Raw genomic sequence first — 17,248 nt, forward strand, 5'->3', positions numbered from 1 at the left:
GTGTTTTTGTCTCCTACGTAGTTTTCACTATTCGCCTTCATCCAGGCTTTAGAAATACCTTAACACGTCTGTACAACAAATAATAATCCAGGTACGTTTGTTTTAGCATGTAATTCAAAATAGAAGCTCTGGATCACATTAACGATTTGAACTACCGTTCATACAAGCAGTCAACTGCGAGAAAATGTACTACATTTTTTTTCTTGTTCACCCATTAATATCCCGTAACGGCTGAATTTCGAATCGAGATCAGACCATGCATTTACTTCTGCAAATGTTCGTGTTAGACTCCCCATGATCATTGAAATCGCATCTTTGACAATGACATTTTTAAGCATTGGTATGTTTTAAGTAGCTTTTAAAAGTGCGCAAAATGGTTTAAGGTCTGTGGGAGGTATGAACCAATATATACATTTGCAAATGCATTGCTGTGCAAATAAAGCAATATTGATATGATCTATATGTTACCTAATTTAATGTAATTTTAAGTAAATCTAAACTGCCACACAGTCGGGTATGAAGTATTTGCTGATTTGAGCAATGTTGTTAACAAATAACTGAAGAAGAGAAAATAACAACAAAGAATAACTGTTGCAATGAGCTTGAATTTATTTCATTTTCCACGCCTGGTAAATGTAATCAATAAATTTGCCATCCCTCTATCACAAACTTCGGACATTTATGTTTATCTTACTCAAGATGACTTACAGCATCAATAGCTCGAACTTACTGAGAAATGTTCTGAACTTCAAAATCACACGGGATTGATCTTACTCAAAAACGTTATATTCATTATCTGGAACATTGATAGTTATATCAACAAGTGGGATGATGATCAATATAGTCGTGAATCGGGTGGCAGGAGGCGGTTCTATGCTACATGTAGTCATTGCGTTTATTCTAATTGCTACCAACTTTGAAAGTATGACTCAAGCTGGTTGTTTTGTTGGTGATGAAACGTCGCTTAAGCAAATATAACTTTGATCCTATAGGCTCCGCCCACTATCGCGCCCATGTATTTGGTTGCTTAAATGTCAGCCATCGCTCCATAGTTCAAAGTCCCCGCAGTCGGATGCCATCAACTACTGTGCAGAGTAGCTCCGGTTGAATTCGTCAGCAGGATGATATCGCTGGCTTCAGTCGGCGTGTTTCTGGCTTTATTATCCCGTGCGTAATTTGGGTTGGATACTTCTCTCACTGTCTCAGATCCAGTCAATTTTCCATTGCGTTCAATCTCTAGCGGTTTACCCTATAAACTGCAAAGACAAGAGTCACTGTATCAATATAATCGTCACGTTTCTTTTCTGTATTTAACTTACAGGTGTCCATTCCGATGTCGTGTTGATTCAGCCCCCAGCGGAGACTGCCAGACCCGGAGAATCCGTGAGGCTCACATGTAAAACCAGCGGGTTTGATCTCAGTAGCTACTGGATGCACTTAGTTCGTCAGGTCCCTGGACAGGGGCTGGAATGGCTCCTTGCATACTACAGTTCTTCAAGCAAGTATTTCGCTCCGGGCATCCAGGACAGATTCACTCCGTCCAAAGACTCACCAAAAAATATGTTCATCGTTGATGTGAGCCGGCTACAAACGGACGATACCGCTGTCTATTACTGTGCGAGCGACACAGTGCGGCGAACAAGAGTCTAGGCTGTACAATAACGGTGGGTTGAAAAATCATATTTTCTATCATAATCTAACAGTGAGTAAATATTTTATTTGCAACAATGACAGGACATGAAATGAGCGCAAATGTTCTTCAATGATCTTTTTCGAAGTATCACACATAACATAAAATTTTATTCCTGTTTCTCCACTGTGACATCAGCTGTTCATAATTGTGGAGTAGAACACTTTGTTTGGTTCAATGTGAACGGCACAGGGAGAGAAAAAGAAGTAATTTCATTAAAATTCAATCTTCTTTGTATACTGTTGGTTAACTTAAAATAGATTCAAAGCATATTTCAAGTAGAAATTGTGCGTGTTAGTGTCTGCAGATTTTTTGTACGGTCTGTCTCACTGTGTGTATATAGTGGCACACTGTGCTGTAAACAGTGCAATTTCCCGTACAAAAACCTAGACAGTTAGTCTACTGATTGTTGACCATACCAGCACAGCAAGAGCGGATGCTGAATGGACATTGAAATAAATCTTTGTGGGCATTTATAAATATCGGTAAAAAAAACAACAAAATTAAAAGAAAAATGTCGTGATGTTCCATGAAAGCCAAGTCATCTATGGATGGAATGCGAAAGGACAACATTAGCGGACAAGCTGCTGATTATTTGTCAGGGCTTGTGTCACTGTGCCTATGGATGGCACAGTGTGTGCCTGCAATACAAAAACTTTATGATCGCTAATTATGTCCTTTAGTAGTTTCTTTTCTTCTTTCATTTACTGTTTCGATATAATTCTTGATCCACTCTTTCTAGTTATGCACAAAACTGTAATTAGTCGGAATGAACCAGCTTAGACATATTCGACATTTATCTGTGAAGAAGTCTCATGATGTTTTGGCAGCATGCCTGATATATAGTATTTCGTTATCTTATATCGGAAAAATAACGCATCCTTTAACGCACTCATGTTTTCGAATAATCAGTAATAGCTTTCTTAAAAAAATTATGAGTATATTCACAATTGTCGATTTTTTTGCATGCCATTTGCAGAGCCTGTAATTGTGTGATGCAACACAGGCAATATATCACTGTGATAATATAGGTTACTGGGGAGGAGGCACCATGTTGACGGTGACAGCCGGTAAGTAGCAAAAATATTTTTGTTCAAAAAACTGCTTTATGGAATTATAATTTCATATTTATGTTCTGATTTTGATTAATCTTTCCTCTGATTATTTTGGCTTTAATTGAACGCGCGCTGAATATCGCTTTGATAAATAATTTGTGATAATGCCGCAAGGATATTATGGATTTCAGCTTACTTTAGACACGTTGATACAAAAAGTATTCTTGATTTAGTATTCATTTGCTCAATTAGATAATGACCTGTCTCCTTTACAACACCCCGATGCTCTCAGATAGTTTGGAATTGCAGCTTCGATTAACCTCAGTTATACATGTCTATCCTGTACAATGGAAGATTTTCCATTTCAGTCTGTTGCTTCTATCTGCGTAGAATGAAACAGAACACGAATGAGAGTATAACGCAACGTCCTTTGTGAATGTATGCATTCATTAGTAGAATTAGATTATCGACTAGTGAACCAGCTCCCAATATGGCTTTCAGAGAGAAAGCTCTGCAGCTCTGCAGATCTGCAGCAGTTCAAGCATCACAGACTCGACACTGCATGCATCCATCTAAATCCATATTGCGGTGTTGCAACTAGAAGTGATATCAGAGTAGAACATAATCTTGATATTTATGAAGCGATCCATGGAATAATAATTCAAGTATTGTCTGATATTTAGCATTATCTCAGGGAATGCGTATTCACTTTCTTCTCACTGACTTGAGTCTTTTAAGCTATTAGACATCTCTTTTTTTGCAAAGGCCAGCGTAAAGTCGATGTGCAGAGCATTTTTTCCGCATTCAGGAAAGCCTGGGATCCGATAGTTAAAAAGTCGCGTCATTAGATTTGAAATTAGACAATAGACCACAACATCACGAATAAGATGGCGTTTCTTTCGATATGAATAATTGAATCTGCGGAATTAGTTGTTATATTGGGTTGTGAACGCCCCCGGAGGAGTAGTGGAACAGGGGGTTATGAGGAGGTAGAAAAATGGGCTTAAGAGACCACAGTCGTTAGGCAATGCAGAAGCTGTGGCCCAAATGATCTGAAATATCTGATATAACTTATTTTCATGTGATCTTATTGATTAAGCCGAAAGATATCTATGTCATTTTTTTTTTTGTTTTCATCAGATGTAGTTAATTTGCATTGATCTATTTCTTGTACTTGAAGTCAAAATAATTACAGCAAATTGTAGTTAAATAACAGCTTCGGTTTGAAAAACATAAGTTGTACGGCTTAATCGTATTGCCACCCATTGATCCAAACACCAGCATATATTAAGTGAGTCAAATAGGAAAAGAAACGGATTTTCATCAACCACAAACTAGGAATATCTTTACTAATAATTTCAAATCCTGTGGTGGAGACTTTAACCAGTATCATAGGAATGCCAATGCGGCATTATCAGTTAAATACAATCCATGAATTCAAATACTTATGGTGATATTGTGGGCCACTGTAATAATTTATAAACTGCAGACAAATCAGTGATATGAATAAATAAACCTCTCAAGGTCATTGCAGTGAAATTGTTTCGAAGGGTTTTATTTTAAGTTCTGGGCAGGAGTGGCATTGTTTAATAAATGCGAATAGTATAGTGGATTCTATTACTGGTTTTGATCTTTCGATTAGAGAAGAAGCAAGCATTTCTACTTTATACATTGTAACATTAGATTACCGCAGAAGCAGAATTAATGTGTTATTTGCTCAGAGGATATATTAAAAAAATATTTTCAACAATGATTTCATAATGATGATTTGATAAAACAAAGTTAAATAATAAAAATGTTTATAACAGATGGAAATTTTGCAGGCAGAAGCTACAGCTTATTACGCCTACCCCACTTACTGATACCAAATCATATGTGACGTCAATCATCACATCAAAACAAAATAAATCATAATCTTTTAATACAATATCCAATTCCCAGTATCATTTATTTATGTTGCTCCCATTCATTTTAAATCATGTATTTTGTGGTTGTTCATTTTTTTTAATATTTCTTTTAAACTTGTTAAGTATGGTGCATGCTTTTAAATTCTGACTACAACTGTTCCATAGATTCACCCCACTGACTGAAATAAAATACTATTTTTTAACATTTGTTCTTATCCTTTTTTCCCTGAAATATACCTGTTCCTCTCAAATCAGGTTGATTTTCTCTCGTTTTGAACAATCTTTGGATACTTTGTGGTAACTGTCCTTTTTTTTTGTTTCATACATAGATTGTATTATTTTAAAATCTACTCAATATCTGAATTTTAAAGTATTTATTTGAATAAATAGTGGATTGGTTTACTCATAACAACTTACCTTATTCACAATTCGTATGGCTTTCTTTTGGAGCAGAGCAATCGAGTTTGTATTTGTTATATATATATATATATATATATATATATATATATGTACAAGTGCCTCTACACAGTAAGTCATCCACATTTCGTTGAAATAAATATTGAAATTTAGAATATTAAATTAAGTATGATAATTTAAAAGTGCAGGAAATAAATGTCTAAGATTAAATGAAATGTCATATATTACTGTAAATATGTGGATCATGCAACATGAACGGAGGGACAAGCAGTTTGTTATTTCAACTTGACAATACTTTGATTGGAGTTATGACTGAAGGGTCTTTCAACGAAACCCTAAAGTCTTGTTTTACATCAAAAATTTCAAATGTATAAGACTGGGGAAATTGAACACTGCAGCACAGTGCAGGCCATTGGGCCCACACAAATGTGCAGATTTTTTCTCCTGATCTCCAATGAACCTACCCTGCTGTTTTGCACTAAAAATATTTCTCTATCTAAGTGGGTATCTAATACTTTCTTAAATGTCGCTCATGTATTTGCGTTTCCTATTACAATTTGATGAGTATTCGTAAACCATTACAATTCAAACAGACAAAACGAAATTTCGTCATTGACATCAGTACGAATATCTGAGTTATTCTAATATAGTGTGACTGTGCTGACCGGAGTTGTAGTGACATCTTCACTGGACTTCGAGACGAGTGGAGCCAGTCCGCCGATAAAAAAAAAAACGTGTATCTCTGGCATAGACTACTGTCGTGCCCCGTAAAAATTGATATTGCGAACATTTGCTAATCGATTTACCTGAGTAGCATGCTTTCCGAGAAAGTATGCGATCTTTATAGTTATCTGTTACATACTATTGCGAGATTGTTCGTTTAAATCTCACAGATGCAATCTTTGCATCCTGTATGTCTGTATATATGTATGTATAAAATCAGGATTAACTAGGAAACGTTTAGCAACATTTCCCTGAGTAGTCTCATCTGACCGTTCCTAAAATATATATGTTTGGAAGGCTCTGATGATATAAATAAGCGAATTTCGTGAATACTACGAATCCTTTCAGTAAAATGATGCATAGGATAGCACTGAGTGAAATATCCATGTTTGGAGAATGTCCTTAAAGTTAACTAATTGAGACAAAGGTCATTCTAGATTAATGCTACGCTGAATTGCGTGGAAAAGCACTGTAGCACTTAGCGACGTTTTTTTTTGCCTGCATGTTTTTAAAATATTCGTATAATCAACACAGCTTGGTGTTCTACGTCACGGCAGAAATTACTATTGGATCATAGTGTCTATTTTGAATATTTCACACACACACATATATATAGACAGAGAGGGAGAGAGAGAAAGAGAGAGAGAGAGTTTTACCGATCACACACGGAATTACAGTGAAGGCAAAATCGTCGCCACTCAAGCTGGTGTTCTCCAATTAATTTCCGACCTTTTTTTCGAAATAAACTCTAACTTTCAAATTGCTGACTGACACTAATAGCACAAATCTCTAAAATGTCAGAATCCCCGATTCTCTTCGCCAAAATTGAAGGTATAGGTATCGTTATGCCCGTTATCTGATCTGTTTACTGTATCGTAATAGCTGGTATCCACAGAATCAGTGTAGGAAGAGCAAAAACAAATGTAGTGAAAAGGTGTTTTATTTCCATGATGACGAGAGCTCGGGCATATCCATGTGACAGTTACTTGGTTCTGACACGTGGTGATATCCTATCGTGTTCACCAGAGAATGCTTTGAGTAGATATTTGTGGCATGCACATGAAGGTAAGTGCATGCTATTTGTATTTCCCTGTGATTAGTATATGATTATGGTGGTGTCAGCAAATAGAAATATACTTCCCACCCCCCCCCCCCGCCCCCCGAGAACAATACGTTCTGTTTCTTCGAGTATCGGACATGCCAAAAATAAAACGTTTATTTTATTTATGTGATCATGTTCTTTCAGCGGAAGACTCGAAGCCCACACTCTACCCTCTCCTTTCCTGTGAACAATCCAGTGCCGATGAAAAAGTCACCTTCGGCTGCTTGGCAACGGATTACTCCCCGATGGGTATTAACGTCTACTGGGAAAATGATGAAGCGAACATCACAACAGGAACGAATACCTATCCGGCTGTGTTGAACAAGAATGGAACATATACACGCAGCAGCGAGATAACTGTCAGAGAGACACCAACGGGGAGCAGCGCCATCTATTGTGTCGTTCAGTATAATAATACACTCCGGAAAATTCGAATACCGCCTGAAACGCCTCTTCCTGGTCAGTGTTGGGATAAACTTTGGGTAAAAGTCTTTTAGAGAATGGAAGGTTCAAAAATAAGACAAGATATGTTTTAAATGCAGTGAAAATGCATTAACTTCTTCTGGAGGTCCTATTCTCCAAGCCACATTCGTTCTGCAGGGTGCCTTTGGACCACCGCATATTATTCTGTAACGCACATGTTGATCCTATTTCCAAAGATGTATTAATATGGGTAGCATACATTTGATCTTCATTTGTCAGTATCATAGCTCTCTACTTACATAACGCATAGTTGTTTTAACTTCCACTGTAAAGACAGTCATTTAACTGTGAGTTCGTTCTCAGAACAAACTTATTGGAGCAACACAGGATGTCTGAGCAAGTCGTTATTCTTTTTTTTCCTCTCTAATGTAATAAGAACTGTGCTAGAAATCGGGAAACGCTTCGTGAATTTGAAACACTTTAAATATGTTTTTTTGTTTGTTCTCCGCACAGTGTTCAAAACCAAGTGAACATCTATAAATCTTATTACTGACATTTCAAAAGGACACAGAATATAACAGGGAGACAATTACAGCGCAGAATAGGCCTATCTATTGCACCGAGGATTTCAACCATATCAATATCAATCTTACCGATTCATCCATTATCGCTGTCAAACTTTCAATTGAACCGCGAGCATTACAAATTATTCCAAAATATCTGTCTCCACAATTTCCAAGGCGTTCAAAAGTTCTGCTTCAGTCATTTCCCTTCTTACCTCTCACTTTACGCAATGTAGGTTGGAAAAATATCTCGACCAAAGCAGATATAAGGCGTCAGTTCACTCCGCCTGCATATATGCCATAATTGAGAAAGATGTAGCATCAGTTTAGCTCTACAATCAGTGTTAATTGAAACAGTGTGAGCAGTTACTGATAGACATATGAGCAACTTGCGGATCGCACGTCCTGATTATGAGTCCACTGAAGCCAGATTGACAACCTTTGAAGAGTACTGATAATAGATGGGGTCCCTGCTCTTATAAAGTAACTGAACAGTAGAAAACAATCACAAGCCACTTCTGCCGTCTTTTCTAAAAAAAAAACATTCTCATGGACATCATTCCCCACGTCATATAAAACTACAGGCAATGTTTGTACAGATCTCTATCAAAATTCATTATCAAAATAATATTCTCTGGCTTGCAGTCACCTGGTAAAACGCCTGTGACCAGTGAGCGCAAAACGGCCACCGCCAAAGTTGTAGCTACATCTTCCACGGTTACTCTGGTAAAAATATTATACACCTCTCCTTTATAGCCCTCCAGCGTATCTGCCTCAATTCCTGACACATGTGCTTCTGTTGCATTCTGGGTGGGGTTAATAGAATACATCTAATAGCGTGATTACATGATATCTGTTGTACATTTCACTCATAATGTCTCAGTAAACGGTCAGTCCATGGCCTCAGCCGAGACACAGCTGTGATAAAAACCCTCATCTCCATTGCTACTCCACAACCTCTTTTAACTCCTTCCGTCTCCCTTTGGACATATTACTTTCAGAAATTCCAACTTCTTCTCATTTCCAAGAACTGATGCATGATCTGATTATATCATACTTTCCATGAGAAAACATTACGTTTCAATCCATTCAACAGACTATCTTTCCTCATGGTTTCTTTACAGTATATGTCTGCCAGCCCTAGCGAACATTAGTTAAACCTACCCAACAGCTCTAACAAACCAACGACCCCTCTTTCCGACTTCTGTTTAAACTCTACACATTTCTACAGGCCAATCTTCCCAATCAAAGATTTCTGTCCTCCACATAACTGCATCTCATCCAATCCTGCCCTTCTGCAGCCACGCGTTTACCTGGAGGGACAGGAGATTATCTCCAAAGCTAACTGAAATGTTGAACAATTTACTTAATTAAGCATTGTAAGCGTCCACTTTTAGGGCCTTAGAAGGAGACCCACAATCACAGAGACGGGAAAACGCGTTATATGGAAAATGCATTCAATTCTCCCCAGCTAAATACCTATTTGTACTACGGCTAATTACTAGAATATGGTGAGACATGCGCAGATATTCCGTCGGAAGACAGGATAATTCAACTAAATTATTTTCTTGCTTGTGTTGTGCAATCCTCGATGATTAACGGATTTCTTCATCAATGGCTTCTTGCCATATAGAAACCAATTTAAAAATACATTTATTTTGTTCAAAATCTAGATGTTATTCATCCAACCGTCTTTATCTCCGTGAACCCCCTTGATGATATTAGGAGGAACAGAAAAGGGACCGCAGTTTGTTCTATCATGAACTTCCGACCGGCAGGAATCTCCGTGGACTGGCTGAAAAATGGCCAGCCAGTGCATTCCGGCGTAGTCACCTCCGCTGACTGTGAGGCGAATGGGAACTTCTCAGCGACAAGCCAAATGACATTCCCGGCGACGGAATGGTTCGAAGGCGTTGTCTATACCTGCCAGGTTACGCACAAAAACGACATGCAAAGTAGAAATATCAGCAATAATCCAGGTAAGAGACGTATCAGAGAAAAGTCCACATGTCACTGTGAGTGTCAACCTCAGTCCAATGTTAGCAATTATTTACTTTAGGATAAACACGGAACAGCATATTATTCTGTTCGAGAGAACTGTCCAGAGTCGGAGTGATCGGAAATGTTCATGCACTTTTTCAAACTCAGAAGATTAATTTCATACTTCCGATTCATTTGTGGGTACTTAACTGATGTTAATTTTCCATAGATATATATCCATGCGATACAATACAAGTAACAATTCAAGAACCACCAGTGGAGCAGGTCTTACTAGAGGCGAGCCTCACCTTAACATGCTTCATCACTAATGCGCCATACGGTGTCCAAGTGTCATGGATGCAAGGAAAGAATGAGCTGAAATCAGAGATTGCCTACCAGCCAGGAAATTCCCCCCATAGCGTGATCAGCAACCTAAATATTTCGACACAATCTTGGTGGAGTGGGGAAGTATTCGAATGCGTGGTGAGCCACGAAGAAATGCCGACCCCAAAAAGAGCATACATCCGCAGGGAAGAAGGTAAGCTGGGATTGGTAATGTATGACACTATTTTGTGGGGGCGGCAATCTTGCACTTTTTCCACTGAGGTTAATCATAACAACCGGTGAAGACCAATCAGCAGGTTGCCAATATCAGCGAAAAATCTCCCGGCTGCTGCGTCTCGGTAAACCATTTTGCTTTCTTATCCCTCATTATATACACTGAATCATCTGCTGAAACCATCGTCGGAATATGAGATACTCTTTCATCCTACTCAGTCGGAATTCATTGAAGATGTAATAGATACCAGAGATAGATCAGAACGAAATAGCAGATATCCACTTTGTTTACCTTATCACTCCAGGAATGTCCAAATTCCTTTTGTACAATACCTCCCTCTTTCATTATCTGTGCAAGTTAACAGTACTTAGCTTATCCATAATCATGTCGCTGGAACATTCTTCCAATGAAAGTTTAACTCAATTTTACCCTTTCCGAATATGTTCCGTGGCACTTCGAGGAATTGTTAAAGTTTAATTCATGTGTCAGGGTAGCAGAATGATTCCCCTGTCCTAAAATTAAGAATGATATCTAAGTATACTGTTAAACTGTCAGCAAAGAACCAGATGGTATAAAGATTAACATTAATCGGAGGGGCCAAATTCTCTTGTAATGCGCCTCGGGTACTTAAAGAACCTTGTACCGTTTACAGAAAAGGGATGTTGTCCTCCACGACAGCTTATTCTTACCCCAAGTACAAGCTCGGTTACAGAAGGGAAACGCTGTACTTTAGTATTTCTGCCGATTCACCGTTTCTTCCATTCTAAACTATCATCTTTTCATCTCATTACTTCCCGGTATATTAATTGTTTTCCCCGTTTTTACGCAGCTGTGCATCCTCAGAAACCTTCCGTCTCTGTCCTTCTTCCGTCAACAAGTGAAGAGTCCACAGAGAACTCCGTCATCCTAACCTGCTTAGTAAGAGGGTTCTCGCCTCGCAGGATTTTCGTCACTTGGGCGGTCGATGACACGCGGGTGGATTCACGCAACTACACGAATACTGCAGTTGCGGCAGAGAACGGCAACAATTCATTCTTCATGTACAGCTTGTTGTCTGTTCGTTCGGAACAGTGGTTGCGAGGTGCTTCTTTCTCCTGTATTGTCGCACATGAAACCCTCCCGATGAAGACCATCGTAAGAACCGTTAATCGGTCCAGTGGTAAACCCAGTTTTGTCAACATATCCCTTGTACTGATGGATACTGTCGATTATTGTCAATGATAATTTTATCGTTTTCATTACATGTTTAAATAAGTATCAATAAATATTTTTCCAGCAAATTTGGCACTGTCCACAAGAGCTCTTAATGGTGTCCGAAGCTTAAAAAAAATAAGACCTTAGAGGGTTTCGAGTATTTTTTTTTACGTGGACCCCTATACACCAAGTGTTATAAGACAATGCATTGCTGCGTCAACAGAGGATTACAAGAGACGTTAGAACAAAATGTTTCCAGAGTCGGTTCCAGAGTACTGGAACTATCTATTTCCGCTCTTTTTGCGTCCGCTTTATTCACAACCGTAGAGCAGTGTCTGTCGTTGTGCTTTGCAGTGAAAATCAGTCCTTGGATAAATGTGTAACACATTTTGCACCCGAGAGCAGAACATATTTTTGCACCATACGGTGACGAGTTTTCTATGCATGCACTAAAATGCATTTATTTTGCCGTTATCAAATAAATCATTATCCTGGCCTGATAATAAAGATTGCACTGAAGGGGTCACCATGTTCCTGATGCTAAAGTCTCTTAAAATGCTCTTTGCAACATCTGAAATATATGCACAACATGGCAGTTCGAGAAATGTGGTTTGAACAGCAGGTCAACAATATACACCTGGCACATCACTCAAATACCCCTGAACGTAGACGCAGTCAGTAACAAACACATAAATATAGATTTATCAATAAACTGGGGGAATATTGTATTCGTAAAGTGTGCGTGAAAGTGAATATACTACTTTCCGAGGTGAGTCTGGAGCAGAGAAAGCACGGTCAATTCGTGTTCTTGAATATATAGCAACCACATATAAATTAAAGAAATTGGGCCAATAATTGAGAAAAAAATATCTAGGGAACCCTTCTGGGAGGAAACTCAAGCTTGTGTATATAATTTTCTCTTCAGTAAATGTACTCCTCTGTATCATCATGTTAGTTGTTCTGTGGAGGCAAAAGTTATGAAACTTAAGTAAGGATGTAGGGTAACAATCAATTATCAACCCAGTCAATATAATATCAGCTTTCACAGATTAGACTAGTCTGATAGAACACTTTTCTTTGAACATGACTTTCCCGGAATTGTAGGAGAAAAAATATATCTACATAATTTATATCATTCATTATTTCGTTATTCCCTTTTATTACACGTCCGTGCATGAAACTTCAGTACAATGCAAGCATATAAACATTAGTTGAAACATATACATAAACATGTTTAAATTTCCATCAGAATTACTTCTCCCGAAATTCAGATATTCTACTTTAAACCTTCATTAATACAACAGATAAGCATGTCAGTATGCTGCAAATTATAACATACACATAACCAAAATTACCGCATCTGTTGCAAATCAAAATATAAATTTGAGAGGAACTTCATAAATTGATAAGCTGGAGCCTCTATTGCTTTGGCGTAATGTTCGGAAACTTGTGCACAAGGACACCAGTCTGTTGCACGTGCTCCCGTACAGAGACAGGTTTTGAGAATAAATATAGAATCATATTCTCTATGAAAAAGCAATATTCACATAAGCCTACAGTAAAAATGCTTCAACAAGGTTCCCGACAGATGGATTTTGGAATGAGTCTTACAGCAGGTACATAAACATGTGATAGTATACAGGAAATCCTACTAACTTGTATAGAGAAAATGCATTAAGCCAGTCGCACTATTTTACCAATTCACTCTAATATCTATTTTAAATCAAAATGTTTTGTCAGCCTTATTTCCTTCTCAATTTCTGTCCATCAAATTGTGTCAACGATTTCTCTCTGAGCTGTGAATTTTGAAAACTAATATTATCAAACGTAACAAGCAAATGATCTGCTGCGCACAAGAACATTATATATTTTTTTAAATATAGGTCAGAAATAAACAGAGTTAACTTTTACACACAATGTTATACAAATAGGAATGCTCAAGAACAAGAAATTTATAAATTTAGCAACTCGCGCAACTCAGATATTAACTTATAAATGCTGTCAGCGATTATCGATAACAATTACATAGATATTGAAATTTCATGGGAAATTAATGATGTAAATACAACCATATCGTGTTAAAATAAGCAAAATGAGAAAGAAATGAGACCATGCAGTGGACAACCGCGTGAATGTATGTCATTTCTGCTTCCGTTAGTTTTTGCAGAAGATATCGGTATTGAAGGCTATGGAGAAGACACAGACAACTTATGGACAACTTCTTCCACATTCATCATCTTGTTCTTCCTGAGCATTTCCTACAGCGCTGCGCTAACTTTAGTGAAGGTGATAACATTTTTTTTCACTTATCTTTCCCTGCATTTGGAGATGATGACCAAATGCTGAGGACGTTAACATCTTCCGTGGTCTCTAATCTCAGCACATTACTGAATTTGTCTATTCTCTATTACTCTTATTTTCACAGGTGAAGTGATACCTTGAAAGTAGGAAGCAGTGGATTCTTCTTACGGAACTATTCACTTTTAAGTTAACATGAAAGAATGTACCACCTTTTGAAGCCAGCAAAGATATGGAGTGAATTTCTGTTTTAAAGCTGTAATGTTCATCACTGCAACTTGACATTTATTAATTAAAGCTTTGTAACATGCAGACACAAGTCGATTGTTTCCATGAATGATGCCACATGTTCGGTTTCTTTAACAACTGCACTCTTCCTGTTTCCTGGCAACAAAATCAAAATAAATAATTTCCAGAGACAGCATCTTGGATTGCTCAGTTCCTTTCGCCATAGTACAACAACACTGAATAATCACAATTCGTTCTAGACATGTCATCTTAACTTTCAGAAATATATAGGATTACCATAGTAGTCAGGTCCTTGACAAAACTCCGGCTGTGCAGCTACGTGGAGATGCGAGAGGAAAGAGGTCCAACAGCAAATCACAATTCATTGGTTCTGGGAACCGACTCGATGAACAGTTACGCAGCTCCCGTATGGGGTATATTGCTCTCAGTTCTTGACGTATGGTATATATTGGGTTGACGACACTGCAATCTTGAGGGGTATGGGATCAAACTGACAACATGGTATGCATGAGCAGAAACGGCATAAATTGGATAACACATGTTGTTCTGAAATGAGAATGCAGTTAATGAGGAAAGGAAGTAAGCACAGGATATCGTGGGTAGTATTCTCTTAACTGAAGTTTGTGACTTTCCCCGTTAATGCTAAGTATATAATTATAACACAGGTAAATGCATTGCTGACTATTTGGTTCAGTGTCTAGGGATTCAGATTTGTGGATCTGAATGTATGACCAGAAATGTTTATGTTGTCGAAAGCAGTGAAGGGATATTAAATATACCGTTGTGCGCAAAAGTCGGGAACTGGAAGAGAGCAACCCATTCACTCAACCTACTCTCATAAGACATGCTCCCTAATCCAGGCAACATCCTTGTAAATCTGTTCTGTTTTCGAAAATTCTCTTTTTTTTTTCAATCTACTTTATCATTTATGTACTAGAATCATGAAGGAACAGAAACATAGAAAACCTACAACGCATACAGGCCCTCCGACCCACAAAGCTGTGCAGAACCTATCCTTACATAATAAGTACCTAAACTTTCCCAGAGCGTTGTATTTTTTTCGGCTTCATGTACCTATCTGGGGGCCTCTTAAACGTCTATTATTTCCAGCTCCACCACCGCAGCCGGAAGCCCATTCAACGCAATCACCACTCTCTGCGGAACAAAACGCCCCATGACATCTCGTTGTACCTATTTACAAACACCGCATACCTGTGACCTCTAGTTTAAGCCATTTCTGCCATGGGAAACGCGTTTGACGATCCACGCAATCAATATATCTCATTATCTTGTTAACCTCTGTCAGTTCACCTGTCATCCTCCGTCGCTCCAATGAGAAAAGTCGGAGTTCACTCACCTATTCTTATAAGGCATGCAGCCCAATCCAGGCAACATTCTTGTAATACTCCACTGCAACATTTCTGACGTTTCTACAGCCTTCCTGTAATGAGGCGATCAGAACTGAGCACCGTACCCAAAGTGGGGTCTGACCAGGTTCCTATACAGCTGCAACATTCCCTCTCGGCTCATAAACTCAGCCCTATGGTTAATGAAGTCGAAAGCACCGTAAGCGTTATTAATCAGGGAGTCAGATTACGTAGCAGCTTTGAGTCTCCTAGGTACTCGGAGCACAAGTTTCGTCTGATCCTCAACACTGCCAAGAGACTTGCCATTAATGCTATATTCTGCCATAATGTTTGTCCAACCTAAATGAACCAGCTCACACTTCTTTGTGTTGAGCTCCATTTGCCACTGCTCAGCCCAGTTTCACATCCTATCAATGTGTCCTTGTAATATCTGACAACCCTACACAACTTCCACAACACCCCTAACATTTGTCAGTTCAGCAATTTAACTAACACATTCCTCCACTTTTTAATTCAGGTCACAAAAAAATCACGTCGATTAGTGGTCCCAGAACTGATACCTCACGCACAGCAATATACACCGACCCCCATGCAGAATATGAACGATCTATAACCACTCTTAGCCATCTGTGGCAAGCCAGTTCCGTTTCCACAAAGCAATGTCCTCTTGGATCCCATGCCTCTTTGTAGTCTCAATAAGCCTTTTATGGGTACCTTATCAAATGCCTTGTGGAAATCCACGTACACTACATCTCCGGCTCTTCCTTCATCAATGTGTTTAGTAACATCCTCAAAAACTTCAATCAAGTTCGTAAGGCATTGACCTCTCTTTGACCATTTTGACTATTCCTAATTATATTACGCCTCCCCAGATGTCAAAATCCTGTTTTCAGGTTATTCTCCATCAACATACAACCACTGAAATCAGAGCACTGGTCTATAAATTCTGGGGCTACGTCTACTCACTTTCTTGAATAAGGGAACAGCGTGCGCAATCCTCCAGTCCTCCGGAACTTCTATCGTCCTCATTGATGATTCAAAGTTCATCGCCGGAATCTCAGCGATCTCCTCGTTCGTTTCCCATTGTAGCCTGGGTTACATTCCATCCGTTCCCTGTGACTTTCAGCTTGATGCATTTCAAAAACTCCAGCACATCCTCTTCCTTAATATGTACATGTTCAAGCTTTTCAATCCGCTGCAAGTTATCCCTCCAAGCATGAAGATCCTTTTCCCGTATAGAATAGTGAAGCAAAGAATTAATTAAATAACTCTGCTATCTTCCGCGCTTCCCTACACACTTTTCCACTTTCACACATGATTAGTCCTATTAGCTCACATTTTATCCGCTTGCTCTTCACATACTTGCAGAATGCCTTGGAGTTTCCCTTAATCCTGTTCGCAATGGACTTCTCATGGCTCCTTCCGGCTCTCCTTATCGCATTCTTAAGCTCATTCCAGCTTGCCTTATAATCTTCTATATCTCTATGATTACCTATTTTTTTTTTACTTTCTTAAGATCTTCTTTCCTTCTTGACTAGATTTACGATAACCCTTTGTACACCACTGTCCCCGTATCCTACGATCGTTTTCCTGTCTCATTGAAACGTACTTATGCAACAGCACACGGAAATATCCCCAGAACATTTGCCGCAGATTATATTCCCTGAACGTTTCCCTGAAAACATCTGTTTCCAATTTTGTCTTCCAAGTTCCTGCCTGAT

The 17,248-nt window shown here is 38.6% G+C and overlaps 1 gene segment (V, D, J or C); it reads left to right on the top strand.

Moving 5' to 3' along the window:
* The first annotated feature begins 1,064 nt into the window (after positions 1–1,064).
* LOC140716310 (Ig heavy chain C region, membrane-bound form-like) lies at positions 1,065–14,239 on the top strand. The segment is given in 9 exon segments: positions 1,065–1,167; positions 1,322–1,629; positions 2,697–2,760; positions 7,039–7,353; positions 9,554–9,859; positions 10,090–10,398; positions 11,249–11,578; positions 13,772–13,899; positions 14,039–14,239. Coding segments are annotated over 9 exon segments (1,815 nt in total).
* The last annotated feature ends 3,009 nt before the right edge of the window (positions 14,240–17,248 follow it).

Source organism: Hemitrygon akajei, chromosome 25 (assembly GCF_048418815.1).
Source record: "Hemitrygon akajei chromosome 25, sHemAka1.3, whole genome shotgun sequence".
NCBI lineage: Eukaryota > Metazoa > Chordata > Chondrichthyes > Myliobatiformes > Dasyatidae > Hemitrygon > Hemitrygon akajei.